The following is a 23796-nucleotide window of genomic DNA, read 5'->3' as shown; positions in this document are numbered from 1 at the left end:
TGTGTGGTTTAGGTATCTTCATCTTTGAGCAAGGGAGGGATGGAGGGAGGTGGGGACAGGAAATGCAAGAAGAAACAGACGCATAAATAAATACATCAATGAACTGGCAGTGGAGATGGGATGTGTGCGTGTGCGTTAGGAGACGGGGGATGACCGGCTCCCTCCTGCTCTCTCCCTACACAGACAGAGAACATAAATGGAGATCAGTACCCGCATACATGCAGATGCAGCCCAGACGTTACAGATGGAGTGGAGGAGAGGGGATCCCCACCTGCATTTTTAAGGGTGCAGATGTGTGTGCGGGGCACGTTCTGCCCCTCTCTGTGTAGTTCTTGTCATTCAGAGAACGACAGAAAATGCATTAGTTACATACAGAAGTAAATAAAGTCTCTGTAGGAGAATGTATGGGAATAGAATCATAGAGTAGTTAGGGTTGGAGAGGACCGTAAGATCATCCAGTTCCAACCCCCCTGCCATGGGCAGGGACACCTCACACTAAACCATGTCACCCAAGGCTCTGTCCAACCTGGCCTTGAACACCTCCAGGGATGGAGCATTCACAACTTCCCTGGGCATCCCATTCCAGTGCCTCAGCGTCCTTACAATAAGGAACTTCTTCCTTATATCCAATCCAAACTTCCCCTGTTTAAGTGTATGACTACTGCATGTGCATGCTCATGTATGTATGTATGCACATGTGGGTAGAGCATGAGTATGTGTGTGAGCAGCTCTCACTCTCTAAGTATCTATGTATATACATGCAGAGAGTGTGTGTCTCCAAGTATATATAGATGGGGGATACCATGTGTGTGAACATCTATGATTGTATATGTTGTAATATATAAAAGTATATATTAATATATATACACATAAATCTCTATTAACTTATACATATTAATATATAGAAAGTGTATTGTGTGTTTGTGTCAAGTATGTGCTCACTTGGTGCGTGTATATGTATATATATGTGTAATATATGTATATGTGTATATGTGTATATATGTGTATATATGTATATATGTGTGTATGTATATATGCATAGGTATATGTGCAGAGAGAGGTGAGTGAATGGGTCCCTCTCCCCTCCATATGTGCATTATGTATGTGTGTGTGAGAACAGCTTTCTCTCTCTCTATATACATATATGTATCTCTCTCTCAGAACTTGTGTGTGAAGGTCCCTTTCTAAGCATAGATATATATATATATGTGGTGAAAGAATGCTGCGTGTGTGTGAACAGCTCGCATGTGCTCTGTGTCTGTTTGATCAGCACTTTAACTATGCAAGTATATATAAAGAGGATTACTTGTGTGAAGTGTCTGTGTATATGCAGAAGCATCTATAGAGACATAGCTGTAAGAAGACAGAGCATTGTGTGTGTGAATATAGCTATCACTCCCTCTCTACACACAGATACACATAAGCTTATGTAATGTGAGCATATATTTAGGACCCCCAGAGATCGTACAGGGGAGGGATGAGAGTGTGTGTGAGAACATCAGTGTATGTATATGCACATAGACAAGGGTAAAGGGGGGGGGGGGGGGGAACAGGACTCTTGAAGTTTATATGACTGTATCTGTATGTGTGCATGTGTATATGTATATAATATACTTTTTATATATATATATATACACATACCTATATATATATAGGAGATCTTATGTGTGAGACCAGCTCTCTGAACAGCTCTCTTGGTGTATATGTATACATGGACAAAGGCAAAGGGGGAAGAGACTGTTACCTCTGCCCACCCCCAATAGCTAGGTATATACTTGTATCTATATATGTGTGTATACAGCAAGCGAGACCTGTATAACTGTGTGAGTGAGAAGCTGTCTGTCTACATGTATTTATATAAATATATAGGGGTCTACATATAGGAAGATAGCTGTGTTGACAGCTCTCTGTATACTCTTACATGCGTTATGAGAGAAGCGTGTGTGAAAACAGCAAGCTATATAGAAAACACACCTATATGTGTAGCCATATATGTTACACATATGTATACGTATGAATATATGTATATATGATTACATAAGAGTGAAAAGTAGGTGTGTGACCAATCTGTGTCTATATATGTATATATGCCTCTATATATTCATATACATGTATATATAAAGAGAATAGTGTGTGAGAGGGGCTCTTGCTATCTCTGCTTATGCACACACATAGCGAGAGAATAGATTGTGTAGTATGCACATATTGTTGTGCACCCAAGGATTAGACGTGTGTAGGGAGGAGAGAGTGATGGAAAATGTGTATGTGTGAATTGTTCTTGCTTGTTTTGTTATGTATATATGTGTATGTGTCAATATATAGCCATAGCAAGAGATGGAACGTGTGTGAACAGCTCACGTGTGCTCTGTATATATGTGTGTCTGAACACCACAGTCTCTAACTACGTATGCACATATAAAGAGGATTACGTGTGCTGTGCCTCTGTGTATACAGAAGTACATATATATATAATATACATATATGCATGTATACAGGCATAGCTGTAACAAGACAGAACACTGTGTGTGGGAGCACAGCTATCACTCCATACACACGGATACACATAAGGAGCATATATACCAAGATATAAACATATGGCTGTATATATTTATGCACCCCACAGATTATACAGCGGGTAGACAATTGTATGTGTGTGAGCATCAGTGTATGTATATGCACATAGACAGCGGGTAAGAGAGAACGGGGAATAGGCTATGGAGTTTATATGCCTGTACCTGTATGTGCGTGTGTGCATATACAATATATGATACACAATATAAAATATACCACATAAATATACTTTTTCTATATATATACCCATGAACATACATATATGTACATACATAAATACAAAACACATTTTTATATATAATATATATTATTTAATAAAACATATATTTTTATATATAATTATGTATGTATAAAGTCTTGTGTGTGACACCCATTCTCTGAACATCTTTCTCAATATATACAAACAATATATACATGCATACTATACATAGTATGTATGTAATATAGTATGTATCTATACATATGTATGTAGTATAGTATGTATATATAGATACATACATCTCAATATATATACATAAATATAAAACATATTTATATATAAAATATATATTATTTAAATAAAACATACATATATATTAATATATAATATATATTTATATATGTATGAAGTCTTGTGTGTGACACCCATTCTCTGAACAGCTCTCAGTATATGTATACATGGGCTGGTGTCAGGGGGAAAGAGTGATGCCTCTTCCTCCCACCCCCAGTATCTATGTATATACATGTATCTATATATGTGTGTGTGCATATAGCAAGAGAGAACTTATTTATATATTTCTATTATAAATATATAGTGTATTTATATATATTTTAATATATAAAATGCATATATTTTAATGTTTATAGCTTTTGTTATAATCAATAATCTGATAATACAATATTGTTACTATAATGACAATATATTATTAAAAATATTAATAATATATTAATATCTAATTAATCTACATTTAAATTCTACTAATGAATTATATCACTAATTAATTATATTAATATAACTATTTTTAATATTAATAATTGTAATACATTACATGACATAATTCTATAGAGACCCACACATTTTTTTATATATATGTGTATATATATGTATATATGTACAGTCTTGTGTTTTGAGCCCAGCTCTCTGAACAGCCTTCTCAGTATATATGTACATATGGGCTGGGTTGGAGTGGGGAGAGAGTATTACCTTTGCCCCCCCCTTCCTCCAATATCTAAGTATATACATGTATATCTGTATATGTGTTCATCTAGCAAGAGACCTGTGTTACTGTGTGAGTGAATAGCTGTCTATGTGTATGTATATAAATATACAGGGGTCTATATATTGGAAGATAGTTGTGTCAACAGCTCTCTGTGTACTCTATATACACAGCGAGAGAAGTGTGTGTGAGAACAGCAGGCTATATTGAAAGCACATCCATGTGTATAGCCTTACATGTATACATAGAGAGAGAGTAGTGTTGGGTGTGAAACAGCTCACTCTGCATACAGACATAATGAGGTGTGCAGAGGGAGAGAATAGGGTGGGTTTGTGCAAACAGTACGTGCTCTTTTGAATTGCATACCTATATATGTATAGGTGGCTATGCATCTATATGCATAAGTGTCTTTGTATATGTGCCTGTATCTATGTGCATGTGTCTATATGAGATGTGTATGTGTAGGTATATATGTATGTGTATGGATATGGATATATGAGAAGTATGTGTGTGACCAATCTATGTCTATATATGTATATATGCCTCTATATATTCATATATATATATATATCAAGAGAGGAGTATGTGTGTGAGAAGGGCTCTTGCTATCTCTACTTACGTACACACATACAGAGAGAATAGACTGTGATATATGCATGCATTTTTATGCACCCCAGGGATTAGACGTGGTAGGACGGAGAAAGTGATGGAAAACGCGTGTGTGTGAATTGCTCTTGCTCATTTTGTTACGTATATCTGCGTATGTGCCAGTATATAGCTATAGCAAGAGATGGAACGTGTGTGAACAGCTCTGTATGTACGTGTGCAGAGCCAAAGGACACGGTCCATCTCTCTGTGTGTGAGCAGCTCGCTGTGAGCTGTGGATATGCAGTTTTCCATGGAGGCTGTAAAGGGTGCCTCTGTGTGAAAAGTGTGTGTTCTCTGGTGTGTGTGTATGTATATACATACACACATACATATCTACACACATATATGTGCACAGAGACACATAAAGCAACAGAAGGCAGGCAGGTCTGTCAAAGCAGAGCTCTCCCCACTGTATGCATGTGTATATGCACATGTGTGCTCACTGTGACTGATGTCTGTGTTTGACCAGCTCTCTCCACCCTTTCTGTCAGTATTTACCCTTGTGCGTGTACAGCGACAAAGAACTCTGTGCACCTCTCACTCCCACTCTGTATATGTGGATATATGCGCTCGCGCAAAGAGATGCATGTGTGTGAGAGGTTTGTCTTTCATTATATGTGTATAAATGCGTAGTTTTACACAGTGAGAGAATTATGTGTGTGTGAACAATTGTGTGTGTGCGTCTCTTAAGTATGCATGCCAATGTACAGCACAGAACCACGGCCTGCTTTGTGCTGAAGGGACCTTAAAGCTCCTCCAGCTCCAACCCCTGCCACGGGCAGGGACCCCTTCCACTGGAGCAGCTTGCTCCAAGCCCCTGTGTCCAACCTGGCCTTGAACACTGCCAGGGATGGGGCAGCCACAGCTTCTCTGGGCACCCTGTGCCAGCGCCTCAGCACCCTCACAGGGAAGAGCTTCTGCCTAAGAGCTCATCTCAGTCTATGTGTGTGTGTGCACATGGATGGGTATACGTGTGCATATATATGCATGTATATGTGTTATATGTATATTTATATATAACAATAATGTATGAACAGCTCTCTTCCTAAGTACGCCTGTACGTATAAACATGCAATGACTGTTGTGTTTGCTCCTGTATATATACACATGTGTACAGTATATATGTGTGTGTTTATATGTATATATGCATATATGCATATGGGGGGTGTGAGAGAGAGCAGCTCTGTGTGTACACACATGTGTATGTATGTGTATATATATACAGACTGCAAGAGAATTCATATGAACAGCTCTCCCCCCATGTATACACACATGTGTGTGCGTGTCTAGAAGTGTGTGTATATATCTATATATGCATACATATGGAGAGAGAACTGTGTGTTTGTGTAAGCAGCTCTAATTACATATGTATAGATGCATGTAGAGAGAAGTATGGGTGAAAGGTCTCTCAGTGTCTATGTAAGTGTGCACGTGTGTGTGTGAGAAAAGCTCTCTACATATACCCGCAGTGAGAGAGACTATACACACATATGTATGTATGTGGTTATGGAACCCAGAGGCTGCACATGTGTATGGGGTGGGGAGAGGGAGAATGATAGAAAACGTGCGTGGGCACTGCTCTGGCTCCTACCCTCAGGCCTGTGTGTGGATCTCTCAGGCCTATGTGTGGCAGGGGAGAGTAATGCATGTGAACAGTGTATGGCTCTATGCCTATAGAGATGTATACAGAGAGTACTGTGTATGTGCATTGACAAGTATGGATGTGTATCTGCAGTGCTATACATTGGGGGGTCTGTGTGTGAATTAGCTCGCTCTCCCATTGTGTGTGTATGTACATATATACAGCTGTGCACACAAAGAGGGGTTGAGAGAGAGCAGTATGAGAGCAGGCCTCTCACTCCATGTCAGTCTATGTGTGTGCATTGTGCATCCATACATGTATGTGTGTGTATGTTTGAACAGCATGTGCTCTCTGCCCCCTCCTTCTCTCACACACTCTCTGGAAATAGGTATATAGGCACCTATATACATATGGGGATCTATACGTGTATATATAAATATATATACATATATATAAAAATATGGCGTGAAATGTGTCCATAAGTGCACATGCATACATAGATGTGTATATATAGCGAGAGTGTGTGAGAATAGGTTCCCTGGTGTGTGTATGTATAGAACATGTGAGAGAAGCATGTATGTATGCGTGACCAGCTGGCGTATATGTATGTGTATATATATATATATATGACAGAGAGACACATGTATGTGACCAGGACTCACTCAATGTGTCTCTATAAGCACGTGTGTACATGCAGGGAGAGCACACGTGTTGGGGCTGTTCTCCCCCCCCTTCTCTGCGTATCTATCTGAGAAGCACAGATACACACATGTACATACACACATGTACATACACACACACGTACATACACACACGTACATACACACACACACATGTACATACACACACACATACATACACGGCCTCCTGAAGGCTCGTACTCAAACACATCTTCTTGTACCTACACACGTGTGCACTGGGGGGGGGGGGATATGTGGGTCCACCCCCAGTCACTACATGCTACCAACACACAAGGGGCCATCACAGACCATCACTGCCCAGCCTTGACATCCCCCCACTGGAGAGCTTTGATTGCGATACTGACATGTTTATGTCAATATACAGCATACAACATACAATATTAATATCAATATACATCAATATATGTTAATGTACAATTAACATCAATATACAACATATATACAGCCTGGTGTTTGTGTGGGTGCATTCACTTGCACCTCTCTTACATTCACAGCTATTACAGTAACTAATAACTATTATATATATGACATATTCCAGATCTATAACAGACACGACCCCCCCCCCATACAGCCATGATGAACAGGCAGCCCAGCAGCAAGCTTCCATTTGGTTACAGCACGAAATCTGCACACAGAGACACGCATGTTCCACACACGCACACACACGGATCTATACATTACACAGCTTAACACACACACACGGATCTATACATTACACAGCTTAACACACACACACGCTATGGGGTTCCTGGGGGGGGGGGGGGCGGAATCCGTGCCTCCACCGCAGCACCTCGCAGCTCCCGAGGCCAGACACAACTCATCACAGGATGTCCGGACACCGCTGATGGGGGACACCCCGCTGCTATGGGGTGGTCTCTCGTCGGGGGTGTAGCGGTGGTGATTGAGGGCACCCCGCTGCGGGGAGGAGATGTGGGACACGGCCGGGCAGGACCCGGTCTGGGCAAAGGGAGAATCCAGCGGGTGGCCCTAAGGACCACCCCGGTGGCAGCGGGGGCCCGTCCCCGCCGGTGCGGGGGGCCCGGGAGAAGGAAATGGCGGAAAGGAGCGTGGGGATGGGGAGGGGGGAGGCGGCGGGCGTGAGCAGGGGGCGGGTGCGAGAGTGTGCGGAGCCTGCGTGTGAGTGCATGTGTGTGCGCGTGCATGTGTGTGCCTGTGCATGTGTGTGCGCGTGCATGTGTGTGTGTGCGCGCGTGCATGTGTGCGCGCGTGCATGTGTCTGTGTGTGCGCGTGCATGTGTGTGTGCGCGTGCATGTGTGTGCATGTGCATGCATGTGCATGTGTGTGCGTGTGCATGTGTGCGCGTGTGCATGTGTATGCGCATGCATGTGTCTGTGTGTGCGCGTGCATGTGCATATGTGTGCGCGTGCATGTGTGTGCATGCGTGCCTGGACACCCCCGGAGGGGGCACACGGATCCCCCCCACACTTACAGGGTCAGAGGGAGCCCAGGCCCGGGGCTCTGCGAGGTGGGGACCTTGTGCACACCACCCCCCCCCCCCCCCCCCCCCCCCGGGAAGCCTTGTCACAGCACCGCTGCTGCCCCCCCCCCCCCCCTTCAGCCCATGCAGGGCTACGGAGTGCAGCGGGGGTAGGAGCCGACCCCCCCCCCGCACTGCACCGAGCCGGGGTCCCCAGACCCCCCCCCCAACCAGCCGCGCTTCCCGCATCCTCCGCTGCGGGGCGATGCCCGCCCCAGGGCGGGGGGGGGGGGGGGGAACCACTGGACACGCAGGGCTCCCCCCTCGGGGTCCCGGTCTGGGCTGCCGCGGGTGTGGGGTCGATAGGGGGACGGCCCCCGCCGCTGGGGCGGGGACCCCCGGCCTCGGCTCGGCGCCTCCGCGCTGCTGCCGGCGGCCGCGGGAGGGCGTCGCCTGTGTTAGTTCCCTCCGGAGAACGCGGGGCCAGCGCGGCCGCCGCCGCCCCCGGCCGCCCGCTGCCTGCCCCCCCCCGCGGCGGGCCCTCTTGGGCTGTGGGAGGCGGCGGCGGCGGCGCGGGGGGGGGTCGCGGCAGGGCTGCAGCCGCCGCCGCGCCGGGCGCCCCCTCCTTCATTGCCTCCGCCGCGCCGGGCGCGCCTCCGAAATCGCGGCGGGGGGCGTCGTGCGGCGCGCGCCGGGGGGGGCCGTGGCGGCGGCTGTGCGGGGGGCAGCGGGGCGCGGCGGGAGGCGCGGCGGGAGCGGCGCGGGGGGGCCGGCGGCGGCGCGGGAGCCCCGCGAAAGGGCCCCAAGAAGCACAAGTTGGAGCTGGCGCTGGACCAGGCTGTTGTTGTTCTCAACGTGGTCCGCCCCGCGCCCATATAAAGGGCGGCGGCGGCGCCCGCCCCTTCCAGAGCGCGGCGGCGGCGGCGCGGAGCCGAGCGGAGTCGGAGAGCAGCGCGCGCGCCCGCCGGGCCTCCGCCACGCCGCGGTGCCCCCGCCAGCCTCCGTCCCGCCCACCCCACGGCACCATGTCGGTGGAGCTGGAAGAAGCCGATCTCCCCCTGACCGAGGCGGAGGAGGTGCCGCTTGCCCCGGAGAAGAAAGCGGCCGCAAAGAAGGCGAAAGGCGGCGGCGGCGGCTCGTCGTTGTCGCCGTCGAAGAAGAAAAAGAACAACAAGAAGAAGAACCAGCCGGGCAAATACAGCCAGCTGGTGGTGGAAACCATCGCAAGCTGGGCGAACGCAATGGCTCCTCGCTGGCCAAGATCTACAATGAAGCCAAGAAGGTGGCCTGGTTCGACCAGCAGAACGGCAGGACCTACCTGAAGTACTCCATCAAGGCGCTGGTGCAGAACGACACACTGCTCCAGGTCAAGGGCACCGGCGCCAACGGTTCTTTCAAGCTCAATAGGAAAAAGCTGGAAGGAGGTGGCGAGGGGGGCGCGGGCAGCAGCGCCCACAAGTCCCACAAGAAGGCGGCGGCGGCCTCCACGTCCCGGCGGGCGGAGAAGAAGCCGGCGGCCAAGAGCAAGAAGCCCGAGAAGAAATCCCATAAGAAGGGAGCGGGCGGCGCGGCGACGGAAGAAAGACAAGGGCAAAGCCAAGAAGGCCACCAAGAAGGGAGCCGCGTCCCCGGGGGCAAGAAGGTGAAGAAGTCGGCAAAGCCCAAGGCACTCAAGAGCAGGAAGGCATGAGAGCGGGGCGCAGGGAGCCCCCCGCCGCCCCCGGACTGTGAGCCCCGCGGCACGGACTGCTCCGCGGACGGACCCCAGGGACCCGCTTTGTCTTTGTGTTGCTGACTCGGCTCCGCAGCCGCTGCTGTACGCGGTGAGCGGGGCTGCGGTTGTCCCAGCCCCCCCTTCCAGCCGCCTTATTTCCTCCACCCCCCGCTCCCCCCATCCCGCGGCTTCTCCCCGATCGCGCCCTTTTGTTGTCGCCCCTGCCCCTCTCCGCTTGTAAACGGTTCCCGTTCCCCCGCCCCCCCGCGTCCTCTCCCGTTCCTCCCCGGTGCTTCCCGGGGATTTTTCCCGCCCGGTTTCTATGGCAACCATTGCGCGGCGGCGCCCCGCGCCACGTGGGCCGGCTCCCGCCGCCAGGGCCCGCGCCGCGCCCCGCCGCCTCCAGCAGCCACGGCGCCCCCTATTGGCTCTCGGCCCCCGCTGCCATGGTAACGGCCCGTTGGTCGCCAATTGGTTGCCGCAGCGTCGGGTGCTCTTAAAGGGGCCGTCCGCGGGGCGCGGGCTCAGGGCGCATCGCCAATGGCCTTTAATTCTGTTTGTAGCCGGTTTTGGGTTGATTTCCGTTATTTTTACGTGTGGGGGAGGGGGGCTTGGGGTGACTTTTTGGGTTTTGTTTTTTTTTTTTTTTTTCATTTATCGTCGTTTCGAATAAATTGGTACAAAACGCCGCTCTCCTGTGCTGCCTTCGGCAACGGGAACCCCAGAGGCTGCAGCTCCCCGGACATGGAGGAGACCCCCCCGCACTGCCCTGCCCGGAGCGGGAGTGCGCTGTGCGGTGCGAGCGGCAGCGCGGGAAGGCAGAGCCCCACCGCACACCCAGCCCCGTGCCTATTTATAGCTCCCGCTGCCGAGGTTGCATAAAGCCCTGCCGGGGATCTGGGCCAGCCTGTGCTGTCTGCCTGCAGCCCCGCACCCACCACGGCGACCCTCGGCCTGCAGCGGGGAAAGCCTGACCTGTGTGCTCTGCAGCAGGGCAGGGAGCAGGCAGAGGTGCTGCAGCAGCACCGCACCTCGCAGGGGGCTGGGGTCAGGCCAGCCTGGCTGCAAGGGAAGATGTCAGGAGCAGCCTCACACCACGCTCTGCCACCCCCATCAGTAACAAAGGGGAGCATGAAGCAGGAGCATCTCTCCCTCGAGCTGCTGCCAGCCCCCCTGAGCTGCTGCACCCAGTGTCTGGAGCACAGCACGGATCAACCCCAGGCACAGGATCCCCTGAGCAGGGGACAGAGTGGCAACGGCCATGGCCCCAGACCCTATGCAGCTGCTTTATTCCTTTGCCCCTCAGAACACCAGCAGGGAGAGGGGAAGCGAGTTTGACTCCCTGAAGAAAGATCCATCAATACATTCAAGGCAAGGGAATCTAGGAGAGCTCCTCAGAGCCCAGCGAGGTTCTGCAGCTGGGAGGCTGCAGCCTCCCTCCGGGGCTGCCCACCCCAAGCTTGAGCCTCTGCTCACAATCCCCAGTACCAGGAGAGCTGCCACAATCCCTCACACACCTGGGGTTGCCTCCTTGGTCAACAGACACTGCATGTTTCAGAGGGCTGAGGAGTTGCTCCTGCAGGGTCCCGCTGGTCCCGCTCCAGTGCTTCACTCCAGCCTGTAGTTCCCGAGGCTGCAGGCAGAGGGGTGTCCCCTCCCCAAGACTGGGGAGTCAGACCAAGGGCACCTGCAAGGCACATTGCTCCACTGGTAAGGAACCACACTGCCAAGGTCAGCACCACTGCAAAGGACCAGAGGCATTCTTGTAGGCAAACATTGGGCAGCTGAGGGCAGCAGGAGGCAGTGGGCAACACTTCGGGGTCAGCATTTTACCTCAGAGAAGACTGCCAGGGGCTGTGCTGCTGAAGCATCCTCAGCAGCTCCCACAGGTGCTGACAGCCACAAGGATCAGGCTCTGGAGACAAACCTCCTGGGACCAGTGACTCCAGTCTCATCCCCAGACACAGCCAGTACCACAGCCATGTGGAGGCTGCTGCACGTGCACAGAGACAGCTCCGCTGCCAGCGCTGTGATCTTACCTTCTGGTGCCCATGAGGCGGCAGGGGAAGAGCACACGCTCCCGTAAAAGCAAAGACCCACAGACACCCTTCAGGGTCCCAGGACCACTGGGAAGCCTCTACTCAGCCAAGTCCTTCACATTCCACCAACTCAACTGCTCTGGTGCTGTGAGGCATTCAGAGGAACCAGAACCAGAAACGCTGCTCCACAGAACCTTTCTGCGGAGATGCAGGCTCGAAGGTGACAAAGTCCACTCCAGCTTCCTACCAAGACTATGACTTCTCCTCTGCCGGTGATGAGGATGCTCAGATGTGGAGTTCAGGAGGTAATGCGGGTCAAGCACCTCAGCAGTGCTTGGCAACAGACAGGATTTCCTTCGGGCTCCCTTGTGACAGCCCAGCGGGTTCATCACGTGGCTGGCGGAGGCGGCTCAGCACTGAGAGCACCACAAGTGCCACCAGCTCCCAGTCACAGCTGTGGGCATCACCCCACCAGCATGGGCAGAGCCACACCACACCTGGGGCGGCTACAGAGCTCCTGAGCCCTGGGGGTGCAGTGCAGCACCCCAACACATCCCCATCACTGCCCCAGGGCACCCCAATTTAAAGCCTGTTTCTGCCTTTTGCAGTGGACAGCACTGGGACAGGGCAGGTGTCAGAGACCAGCCCAGCAGCTCCAGTCCTGACCCACACCTTCCATAGCCCCACACAGCCCTCACCAGCACCCAACTGACCATGCTAGAAGCTGTCTGAGACTCACACAACACTTTCTCCCCACGACCCAAGCAGGGAGCAGCTCTGCCTCGCAGACCCATCCCCAGACCAGCAAACCAGGAGATACCCAGCAAAGGGAGTGAGACGCAGCCCCTTATCTGCAGACCTCTCCCCACCCCTTCAGGACCAGCTTTTCCTATCTCTGCTTACTTGCCTGCAGGTCACCCACAGGGTGCCAGTGAACCCATCAGGTGGGAGGAAGCTCGTGGCTCCAGCCTCCCTCCTCAGGGGCAGTTCAGGCTTCCTGGTGCTGGTCACAGAGCAACCAGGCAATGCGACGTTCCCATAGCAAAGAGCCAGGTAAGGGTTTAACCTGCTCCCGGGGCAGGAAGAGACTGCTTGTCTGAGGGAAGGGCAAGCAGGAACTCTGCCAGGCCACATCTGGTGTTACCAGCAGTCCTTGAGGAAGCTGCACCAGAGCTCCTGCAGCCCAGGCATGTAGCAGGGACAAGATACAGCACATTGGACAGCGTTCAAGAGGGAACCAGTTTAATCAGATACAGGGTTTGCACCATTCTTTCCAGTATCACAAGTCTGCATTTGCTGTAAGAGGTACAAAGCACTCAGGTTGTACGGAACATGGGCCTGGGGGGAACGAGAGGGACAGAACAAGACACTGGGATACAGACACATCGACCTCTGCGCTGGGAAACCCCTCGCCCCATTTCACCACAGCAGCAGTCACTTCCAGGAGGAAGAGGAGGGATCCTGGGGTCTGTGCTGGCCACCCCCTACCCCTCCACAGTCAGAGCATCCCAGGGGACATGTCTGCACCCGCATCAGCATGACATATTCCACGTGGGAGTGAAAACCCCTTCATAAACCCACTGACAAGCACCGGGTTCAGCTACTCTACAATAATAACAACAAACTTGGAGCCAAGGCAAGTTACTTCATCACAGGATATAACAGCGGATTCAGAGGTTGAACACATGCTACTTACAGCACATAAGGAGGATGCTCATTCTTGCTGTTTACTTAAAAACCACATTGTGAGGGTCCAATCGCCCGACACTGATGCATGCACACGGGGATCGGCCCCCATGCAAACAGGGCAAGCTGCCTCTGCACCAGCCATCCTGGGTGCCACAGGCAGGAAACCGGCCCCGCGCTCACCCTGAGCCCACACAGCCAGGAAACGGACACGGCACCAGCCGGGAACGGGCTCAATACAGACTCCAGGGGGCTTAAAACCCATTAATCCATGGAGGGTTACAGTTAACGGAGATCATCGTTGCTTTATTTCCCAGAACCAGGAATAATGCGGAACAAACAAACAACGGAAAGGAAAGACACGGGAATGTCATCTCCGGGAGTGGAGCCAGGGCTCGGGGAGCTCCGGGCAAGGCGAAGGGCTGCTGCAGCCGGAGGGAGGCAGGGATGCAGCCACAGCAGAAGATGGCAGCTCCCGCTCCCGCCTGACCTTGCGACGCTCTCCGAGGGGATTTGTCACCGCAGCCTCCACCCCACCCCACCCCAGCAGGACCCACGGCGCAAGGGACCCTGCAGCTCCCACCTGGGGGTGCTGGGGAAGGTGACTTTGCAGGGAGGGACCCGAAATAAGGGAAAGTAAAATAAATAGGAACAGAGCTTCTTGACAGCGGGCGATCAAGAGCTTCACCAGGAGCAGGACTGAGCAGTCACTTCTTGCCAGAGGAGAAACTTTTCCTCCTTTTCACATCCCCAGCCCCTGCCCTCCCCGCTGCAGTGAGGCCGGGGGCGGGAGAATGGCTGGAGGGGGGGGGAAACTGCAGCATCGAGTCCCAGCCTCACACTGGGGTGAGTAGGGGAAGCTGCGGGGGAGTCTGCACAGTCCCGGGGTGCTGGCGGAGAGGAGAAACATCCGGGGGTGCCCGTGGCCACCCCAATGCCAGCCCAACCACCCACAGCAGCTCCGCACCGTGCCCCAACCATACAGCTTCGGGTGCTGCTGCTGCTGAAAGATGCGATCTAGCTGCCTCCTCCAGACTTCCAGAGGGAAGAGGGGCAGGATGGGGGCACAAGCAGGGCCTGGCCTCCCCCAGCGCCCTGTCGCAGCCCGGGCTGGGGGCTAGCGGGGGTCTGGCAGGGTGTTGCCAGGGCTCAGCACCCAGCCCGGGCTGGGGGACAGGAAGGGGGACCCCAACCCCATGAGGAGGGGAGGTGGGGCAGTGGCGAGAAGGGGGCCGGGGGTGGAGGGGCTGAGGGGGCAGCGCTCACTTCTTGGAGCTCTGCGTCTTCTTGGGCAGCAGCACGGCCTGGATGTTGGGCAGGACGCCGCCCTGCGCGATGGTCACGCCGCCCAGCAGCTTGTTGAGCTCCTCGTCGTTGCGGATGGCGAGCTGCAGGTGCCGCGGGATGATGCGCGTCTTCTTGTTGTCGCGGGCCGCGTTGCCCGCCAGCTCCAGGATCTCAGCCGAGAGGTACTCCAGCACGGCCGCCAGGTACACCGGCGCCCCGGCGCCCACCCGCTCCGCGTAGTTCCCCTTGCGCAGCAGCCGGTGCACCCGCCCCACGGGGAACTGCAGCCCGGCCCGCGACGAGCGCGACTTGGCCTTGGCCCGCGCCTTGCCGCCGGACTTGCCCCGGCCCGACATGGCCGCAGGCAGCGGCCCCTCGCCGCCGCCTCGCAAGGAGCACCGCGCACAGACGGTCCCGGCGCCTGCGGGGACACAAACCCCGTTACCCCGCGCCGAGCCCCGCCGTCCCCGCCCGCTGCCGCACAGCCCCGCGCTTACCCGCAGCCGCCGCCGCTCCGCCCTGCGCGCCGCCCGCCGCCGCACTGACAGCGCTGCCCCCGCCGCGCCGCGGATATCGCTGCCCTCCCCACCGCCCGCCCTTCCCATTGGTAGCCGCCGAGGCCGGCGCGGCGCTGATTGGTGGCTGCGCCGATCCCTGATTTGCATAGGGCTCGCAGCGCCCCGGTTCTGCTGCGGGGCCGGCGCCCAGGGCAGCTCCCGGTGGGGAGCGCCCGAGCTCGGCACCTGCCCTGAGCTCCCCCACACGGGTCTTTGGCCGGAGCCTCGGTGGGTGCCCCTGCAGCGCAACCCCACCCCCGCTGCCTCTTTTACCCTGGCCAAGCCCCCTCCCCAGCCAGAGCCGCTCCTGGGATGGTGCCAGGGTACCCGGGGAACCCCACATGGAGCATCCTTCCCGCCGGCAGCGAGCGGTGCCCTCCCTGCCAGAGCATCATCCTTCAAAGAGAAACGCTGCTCCCCAGCCAGTTTTGGTGCCAGGTCACGCCGGGCTGCTGCTGTCATCTCCCACCAGGCAGGAGCAACCATTGCAAACAGCGCTGAGCGAGCAGCCAGGCTCCAGTTAAAGGTGCTGTAGCTCAGCAGTAACGCCTCCTCATTAAACCCTCAGCGTAGGGGTTCTTATTTTGGTGATGCTGCTGCTGGTGCTTAGAGCCTGGAGGGAGATAATCTGTACCCTGCGTGTCTGCATTGCCGCTGCCCCCCCAGCGGAAGGATGATATTCCCGAGTGGATAAGGTGAGCAGCCCCCACTCGTGCTCAGCATCTTCGCTTCCTCCACAGCAATTGGAGACCCGGAATGAACTTGAGCCGATGACCTTCGGAAAAGCCTGAACTGAGCAGCTGAGCCTCTCACCCGGCAGGAGCGACGGCGGGACAGGGAGAGAAACCTGCCCTGGGGCTGCTGACACAGAGGTGACAGCCCCAGGCACCTGAAACCCTCTTTATTGTGCCAGGAACAGTGACTTTCTTGCCTCAAGTCACCATGGGAGTGCTGAGGAGCCAGGCAGCAAGAGGCTTTCTGGCTGGAAATCCTAATCCCACCCCAGCTTCCCATGAGCCAGGAGCCCTTCTGGGCTCATGAGGGATTCAGGGATGGATTTGGCTCCAAGAGCGCTCGGGACTCCCTGGATCCCTGTCTTCTGCCCCACTCTGCTGTCCTCCTCCAGGGATGAGCCCCAGCTACAGCCACCCCTGCAGCTCCCCAGGGACGGATCATACAAGAGGAGACCCAGAATAAATCCCTAGGAAATATCTTCCTCTGGCAAATTGAAATGCTCCAGCAACAGGGCCCTGCCAGTACCCTGAGAGCTCAGCAGTGGGTACCTGGCCTCCCCCTCAGCAGATGGGGAGGAGAGATGAGCTCTCCCTGCAGACCAAGGCTGGGGGGGGCAAGGGGTACACACACACACGGAGCAGGGTATTGTGCAGTGAAGCAGTGAACTCCATTTTATTGCTTCCAACAGCAGTGAATCGGTGCTTTCCACCAAGGGTCCCACCGTGTAAGGCTTTTGGTCTGTAACATCTGGCTGTGTACAAAATCCCTGACCTCAAACCCAAGCGCCCGGCGCTGTTGTGCAGCAGCACTTTGGTGAGCTGAGCTTTCCTGCACGCCCTATGTGAGCCAGAGCATCAGTCCTGTGCAGACCAGGAAAATCCGCCCCGAGCCTTCAAATCCCATTAACAAATGATTGCAGGAACAACGTGACCAGACGCGCTGCCCCAGGCTCCCCTCACGTAGCTCCTGGGTTTGGAGCCAGGGATGCACGTGCTGCAGCACGGGATGACTCTGGGCTTTCCTCCTGGTGCTTAGTACGTGCTCCTCAGTATGACAGAGGGTGAGAGCTTTAGAAAGGAGTTTGTACAGAACCAATAAGGAATGAAACAGAAAAGAGGCATTAGTTTGATACCAAAGTAAAAGGGAACAGCAGGAATATGAACTATGAGCACTGTCAGCAGGCAGCAGCGACTCCTCCCTGGCAGGCTCGGATGCTTCTCAGGGCTTTATCTGTGCTTGGCACAAGTGAGTGGCTGGAGGGAGGCCAGCAGGTTACATCCTCTCCCATCAGCACCAGGCAAAGCCAAAACCTTTAAAGACAAACACCAGCCTTTAACAAAACACCGAGAACAGAGATAACAACCTAGAGCCTTGGATCAATACCTGAGAGGCTCCGAGGATCTCAACACCATCCACAAAGCCTCCCAAAACCACCATTCCTTGTGCTTCAGGAGACCAGGAGGAGGAAAGATGCCTGGGTCCAGCTGGGCCTAACCCTTGTGCTTCTTGGTCGGTGGCTCCCCCTCCTTCCCCAGCCACTGCTGCAGGATTCCTGCACTGGTTTTCCTGGGGGAAGGGCTGTGGCTGAACTGCCTCATCCCCTTGGGCAAATCGTTTTCTTTCTTCTGGGGAGAGCCCTCCTGGGAGTTCTTCAACCAGCCCAGCATCACTTGGTTGCTGGAGGTGCCTTTGGCCTCCTGGAGAGACAAAAGGCAGTGGGAGAGATGTCAGAAACAAGGCGGGAGCTGATCCCAGATGGGATGTGGAGGCTGGAGCATCGGCCCTGCTGCCATCAGCCACATCCGCAGGAGGTTCCCCAGCTGCTGCTGGGAAGAGGCTTGTCCCCAGCCCCATTTCAAATGGGATTTGCCTCATTTGGCAAAGAAAGCCTGGCACAGGGTGAAGGTCTACTCGTGGAAAGGAGGGAAGGGAATCTATGCAGGGCTGTGCACTCCTGCATGGAGCACAGGCAAGCCCTGCACATGCTGCCTGCTGCTGCCCCTCCAGCCAACAACTGTCCCTGCTCAGGGATGTCACCATGGCCAAGCTCTCCCACACCAGCACCCACCTTCTTGGCTCCCAGCTCGATGGGTGCCAGGCACTCGGGTGCGTTGTTGCGGATGCTGTTGACAAAGGTGGAGACCGGATGGAAAACAATGTTCTCTATGGGCTGGATGAGTTTAACCGCTTCCTGGGTTGGCACTTCAGCGAAATCCAGCCATTTTGTGATGGCATCGTCCCCGTCCAGGATGGCTGGCATCCTAGGGGATGAGACAGTCAGATATGGCAGAGTGCGGGGGCAAAAGCCAGGCTTGTAAGCTAGGAAGGAGCCGGCAGCTCAGGAGGAGACCCTAAAACCTCAGTGTTATCAGCGTTGTTCTCAGGTTAAAGACAAAACCACAGCACTGCACCAGCTACCGAGGAGGAGAGCAATGACTGCTACAGCTGAAGCCGGGACATCTGGAAAGCGCATCAGCCAGTGGTTCCAAAGGAGCTGGTGATGCTGTATTTCCCCCAGGACATCAGGAGGAGGCAGGGCTCCCTGCCTGCTGCCAGACCAGTGTTAGGCACAGCTTCCTCCCCTGCCCTGCAGCCCCCTTGTCCCCTCTCACTTGCCTGTGATGGATGAAGCTCAGGTCCTTGGAGGCATCCACAGTGATGATGGTGTATGTGTACAGCGCTTCTCCTCCTGCCGGCGGCTCCCAGCAGTCAAAGATCCCGGCCATGGTGAGCAACCTCCATCCTTTCCATTCCTCATCTCCCTCCTCCTCCTCGGCCTGCAGGAGAGAGGCCCCATTGCCCATCAGAGCTGACCCAAAAGCAGCTGCAGCACCACAGACCAGCTGGAGCTGTGACAGGTCAACAGCTCGGACCTAAGTGATGAACTGAGCTCATCTGAGGGCTTCCAGGAGCCCTTCTCCTGGTTCAAGGTAACTGCAGGAGAGGAAGCAGGAGCCTCATTGTCCCGCAGGAGAGCCGGCTCCTCCCGTGCCTCCGAACACCCATCAGCCAGCTCAGCAAAGAAAGAGGTAGCGAAACTGCCAGCCCGGTCCCCTGAGCCACACATCACCCCCATGCAAATCACAGCAGTGCGGAGCACTGAGCCTGGCGCTGCTGCTGCTGCTGCTGCTGCTCTCTCAGGCCAGGACCGCACAGGGACACCCCCAAGCCCCAGCAGAGACAGCCAGGGATGGGCCCGGCAGAGGGAAGGGGCTCCAGCGGGAGGGAGCAGGGCTCCGAGCTGGGTGTAGGGGTGAGGGATCCCGTACCGCGGTGTCCTTGGTCTGGGGGAAGTGGATGAAATACGGCTGCTTCCCCCTGCTCTGCTGCTGCCACTCGTAGAAGCCATCAGCCAGGACCACGCAGCGCTTGCCCTTGAGCAGAGCACCCTGGGGGGAAAGCACAGGGGTGAGCAGTGGCACTGGGCAGGCTGTGAGGGAGAACGGGGACCCAGCCCAGCCGTGATCAAAGGTGTTTCACCAGCAGCTTCAGTTCTTCTCTTTCAATACAGCCCCAGTGCAGGGACTCACCCCTGCGCAGCTGGGAAACAGGGATTGGTACTCGCCAGCGAGATGCCCCAGCTCTGGTTTTTGCTGGCTCCAAGATCTCCCCAAGCTGGACTCACAGCCAGCAGTAGCTCACCTTGTAGGAGGCCTTGCTCAGCATGGTGTCGCTGCGGCAGTTGGAGGTGTTAAACGGCATTTTGGAGGGGTCGTCCTGTTTGAACCAGGAGGGAACCAGGCCCCAGCGCATGTCCATGAGGACCCGCTCAGAGGAGTCAGCATCCTTAGGAAGGAGACACCCCAGATCAGAGATACATCATGGGGACCACGAGCACCCCTACAGACCAAGAGGGGCCTCACGGAGCCCTGCGGAAGAGGCTAAGAGGCTTCCCCCCCCCACACCATGCAGAAACAGCCGCTTGTTGGAACACTTTGCACATTATTAAAGGCTTTTCTGTATGAATTAATGCTCAGCACAAAGCCCAACCGGGATAAATGATAGCACAGAGCCTCAGCGAGGCTCGCCCTACTGCTCCCTGCAGGAATGAACACGGTTTTCCTTCTGGGCACACCAACGGCCGTGTGGGGCTGGCACTGGGGTCCTCAGCACTTCCCTCTTCGCAGCGAGGTCCCGGGGGTGCAAACCTCACCTTCATTTGAATAACGTGATTTTGGCTGGCCCGGGTCCCTGGCACCCTGTGCTCTGCACAGCACCTGCCCTCGGACACTGGTTGTGGCTTTCACTTCCCCCCCAGCTCGCTCTCACTTTCTGCCCGCAGCACACGGCTGGGGACCGAGCCCTGAAGAACGGCCGTAGATATATACATCTATATATGTAAATAGATATATACATCTATATATGTGTGTATATATATAGATATATACATCTATATAGAATCATAGAATCGTTAGGGTTGGAAAAGACCTTAAGATCATCCAGTTCCAACCCCCCTGCCATGGGCAGAGACACCTCACACTAAATCACATCACCCAAGGCCTCGTCCAACCTGATCTTGAACACTGCCAGGGATGGAGCATTCACAACCTCCCTGGGCAACCCATTCCAGTGCCTCACCACCCTAGCAGAAAAGAATTTCCTCCTTATATCCAATCTAAACTTCCCCTGTTTAAGTTTTAACCCGTTACCCCTTGTCCCGTCACTCCAGTCCCTAATGAAGAGTCCCCCCCCAGCATTCCTATAGGCCCCCTTCAGATACTGGAAGGCTGCTATGAGGTCTCCACGCAGCCTTCTCTTCCCCAGGCTGAACAGCCCCAACTTTCTCAGCCTGTCTTCATACAGGAGGTGCTCCAGTCCCCTGATCATACTCGTGGCCCTTCTCTGGACTTGCTCCAACAGTTCCATGTCCTTTTTATGTTGAGGACACCAGAACTGCACACAATACTCCAGGTGCAGTACTCCAAGAGCAGAGTAGAGGGGCAGGATCACCTCCTTTGACCTGCTGGTCACGCTCCTTTTGATGCAGCCCAGGATATGGTCGGCTTTGTTGAGTCTTAAGCAGCTTGTTGACTGCTTAAGGGGAAATTATAGAATCATCATAGAATGGTTTGTGCTGAAGGCACCTTAAAGCTCTTCCAGTTCCAACCCCTGCCACGGGCAGGGACACCTTCCACTAGAGCAGCTTGCTCCAAGCCCCTGTGTCCAACCTGGCCCTGAACACTGCCAGGGATGTGGGACCCCAAGGCAGGGCAGGAGGGTAGGAGGAATGCCCAGACCAGGGGGGTTCAATTCAGTGCACCCAGCTTCACCCCACTAAGCACGGAAGAGCCGCAGCTCATCGGGCACCCTCTCATGTGGAAACCAAGCGAGACGCAGCAACAGCCGTTGTCGTGGTTTGAGCCCAGCCGGTAACTCAGAACCACACAGCCGCTCACTCATGGGGAGGAGAATGGAAAGAATGTGAACCCCACGGGTTGAGACAAGAACAGTCCGGTAACTCAGGTGTAACACAAACCCACTGCTGCTGCCACCAATAATGATGGTAAGGGGAATAACAAGGGGAGAGAATATAAAACTGAAAGGGGAAAAGGAAAAGAAAGCAATGAACACGAGTGATGCCCAATACAACTGCTCACTACCAGCCGACCGATACCCAGCCCGACCCAAGCAGCGATCTGGGCTTTCCGGGTGACTTGCCCCAGTTTCTGTATTGAGCAGGACCACTCCTGCTGACCCCAGAACCGCTCCTGCTCACCCCAGGACCGCTCCTGCTGACCCCAGAACCGCTCCTGCTGACCCCAGAACCGCTCCTGCTCACCCCAGGACCGCTCCTGCTGACCCCAGGACCGCTCCTGCTGACCCCAGAACCGCTCCTGCTGACCCCAGGACCACTCCTGCTCACCCCAGGACCGCTCCTGCTCACCCCAGAACCGCTCCTGCTCACCCCAGAACCGCTCCTGCTCACCCCAGGACCACTCCTGCTCACCCCAGAACCGCTCCTGCTGACCCCAGAACCGCTCCTGCTCACCCCAGGACCACTCCTGCTCACCCCAGAACCGCTCCTGCTGACCCCAGAACCGCTCCTGCTCACCCCAGGACCGCTCCTGCTCACCCCAGAACTGCTCCTGCTCACCCCAGGACCACTCCTGCTCACCCCAGGACCGCTCCTGCTCACCCCAGGACCGCTCCTGCTCACCCCAGGACTGCTCCTGCTGACCCCAGGACTGCTCCTGCTCACCCCAGAACCACCGTACTGGCCATACTGGCTGGGAAGGCTCTGGAGAGGCTGAAACTCTCCAGGACACGGTCAACCACTGCGGTACCGTTATTCACAGCTCGGAGGTGAAGGGTTTGGCTCTGCTCCCCCCACACCGTGACCCGCACACAGAAGTGCTGTGAAAGGAGAAAGCCCCAGAAACCCCGAGTAAACCCAGCCAAGCACCTACAGACACTGCGGGAAAATCTGCCACAGGCAATCGCTTACATAGGAATTTGGGAGAAAACAGAGCACTGCTGGAAGCGTGGCACCAATCCCCCCCCCCCCCCGCCTTAGGAGCACACAGGTACCAAGAAGAGATACCTGTGCAATGAGAAACTTCACCGCAAGCTGCACACACTGAGCAAAGAGGAGCCAGAGAAGCCGGTGATTCTTTACAGGAGTAACACACACTTCATCCACAGCCTGGGAACTCTTCCCTGTGAGGGTGCTGAGGCGCTGGCACAGGGTGCCCAGAGAAGCTGTGGCTGCCCCATCCCTGACAGTGTTCAAGGCCAGGTTGGACACAGGGGCTTGGAGCAAGCTGCTCTAGTGGAAGGGGTCCCCTGCTCGTGGTTGGAACCGGACGAGCTTTAAGCTCCCTTCAACCCAAACCACTCCATGGCTCTGTGACCGCGGCTCACACCGGGTACCCCCGCCCCATCCCAGCCCGGGCCAACCTCGAGCTACCCCGCAGGACGCGCAGCGGCCGCGGCGCCCTTGTCTCGGTGCGGGAGGAGGAGAGCAGGGCCCGTACCTGCTGGAGGTGCCGGCGGGACAGCAGCACCGGGCCGCTGGACTGCGGGCCCTTGTTGTACGAGGGCCGGTACCTCTCCGCGCGGATCCACTCGGGCTCCCGCCGCCGGCCCCGCCGGTCGCGGTAGGCGCAGGCCCGACGGAGGTTGTCGGCGGCCAGGGAACAGGCGGTGCGGCCGCACATCCCCGCGGAACGGAGCGGAACCGGGCCCAGCGCTTCGATAGGGCCGGGGCAGCGGCCGGGCTCCGCCCCGCGGGGAGGCGGGTGAGGGCGGGCAGGCAGCGGCTCCGCCTCCTCGGGACAGGATGGGAGCTGGGGCACGGCCGGAGCGATGCAAGGGCTGGAGCAGCTCTGCTCTGGAGCCAGGCTGAGAGAGCTGGGCTGGGTCAGCCTGGAGAAGAGAAGGCTCCTTAAGGGGAAGACCTGAGAGCAGCTCCAGTGCCTAAAGGGGGTACAGGAAACCTGGAGAGGGGCTTTGGACAAGGGCCTGTAGGGACAGGCCAAGGGGAATGGGTTTAACCTGCCAGAGGGGAGACTGAGATGAGCTCTTGGGCAGAAGCTCTTCCCTGTGAGGGTGCTGAGGCGCTGGCACAGGGTGCCCAGAGAAGCTGTGGCTGCCCCATCCCTGGCAGTGTTCAAGGCCAGGTTGGACACAGGGGCTTGGAGC

General features: G+C 55.0%; 3 protein-coding genes across 3 annotated transcripts; 1 reads left to right on the top strand and 2 right to left on the bottom strand.

Annotated features, from left to right (window-relative positions):
- Positions 1 to 9036: 9036 nt before the first annotated feature.
- On the top strand, positions 9037 to 9975 carry LOC133270613 (histone H1.10). Its single transcript, XM_061456034.1, is given in 2 exon segments — positions 9037 to 9355; positions 9358 to 9975. Coding segments are annotated over 2 exon segments (663 nt in total). The 5' UTR covers positions 9037 to 9162; the 3' UTR covers positions 9828 to 9975.
- A 3140-nt stretch (positions 9976 to 13115) lies between these two features.
- Positions 13116 to 15399, bottom strand: LOC133270612 (histone H2A type 2-B). Its single transcript, XM_061456032.1, has 2 exons — positions 15361 to 15399; positions 13116 to 15284 (listed from the first exon to the last, which is right to left on the bottom strand). Exon 2 carries the CDS (start codon positions 15217 to 15219, stop codon positions 14839 to 14841), a length of 381 nt encoding a protein of 126 aa, XP_061312016.1. The 5' UTR covers positions 15220 to 15284; positions 15361 to 15399; the 3' UTR covers positions 13116 to 14838.
- A 1401-nt stretch (positions 15400 to 16800) lies between these two features.
- On the bottom strand, positions 16801 to 23388 carry HMCES (5-hydroxymethylcytosine binding, ES cell specific). The gene is made up of 6 exons (XM_061456031.1): positions 23130 to 23388; positions 19798 to 19941; positions 19425 to 19544; positions 18772 to 18932; positions 18224 to 18416; positions 16801 to 17852 (listed from the first exon to the last, which is right to left on the bottom strand). The coding sequence occupies exons 1-6, from the start codon at positions 23310 to 23312 to the stop codon at positions 17646 to 17648; spliced, it is 1008 nt and encodes a 335-aa protein (XP_061312015.1). The 5' UTR covers positions 23313 to 23388; the 3' UTR covers positions 16801 to 17645.
- Positions 23389 to 23796: the final 408 nt, after the last annotated feature.

Source organism: Pezoporus flaviventris, unplaced genomic scaffold, assembly GCF_033815535.1.
Source record: "Pezoporus flaviventris isolate CSIRO_AGI_PZ_B2104156 unplaced genomic scaffold, CSIRO_AGI_Pfla_v1 ptg000021l, whole genome shotgun sequence".
Taxonomy (NCBI): Eukaryota; Metazoa; Chordata; class Aves; order Psittaciformes; family Psittacidae; genus Pezoporus; species Pezoporus flaviventris.
Note: the sequence above shows the minus strand (reverse complement) of the source record. Positions and strands in the feature narration are given on the sequence as shown.

Coding starts and splice junctions, on each gene's coding strand:
- LOC133270612 (XM_061456032.1), bottom strand. CDS start 15,219: ATGTCGGGCCGGGGCAAGTCCGGCGGCAAGGCGCGGGCCAAGGCCAAG.
- HMCES (XM_061456031.1), bottom strand. CDS start 23,312: ATGTGCGGCCGCACCGCCTGTTCCCTGGCCGCCGACAACCTCCGTCGG. Junction 18,417..18,771: donor CTGAGCTTCATCCATCACAG/GCAAGTGAGAGG, acceptor CTCATCCCCTAG/GATGCCAGCCATCCTGGACG. Junction 17,853..18,223: donor TCGAGCTGGGAGCCAAGAAG/GTGGGTGCTGGT, acceptor TTGTCTCTCCAG/GAGGCCAAAGGCACCTCCAG.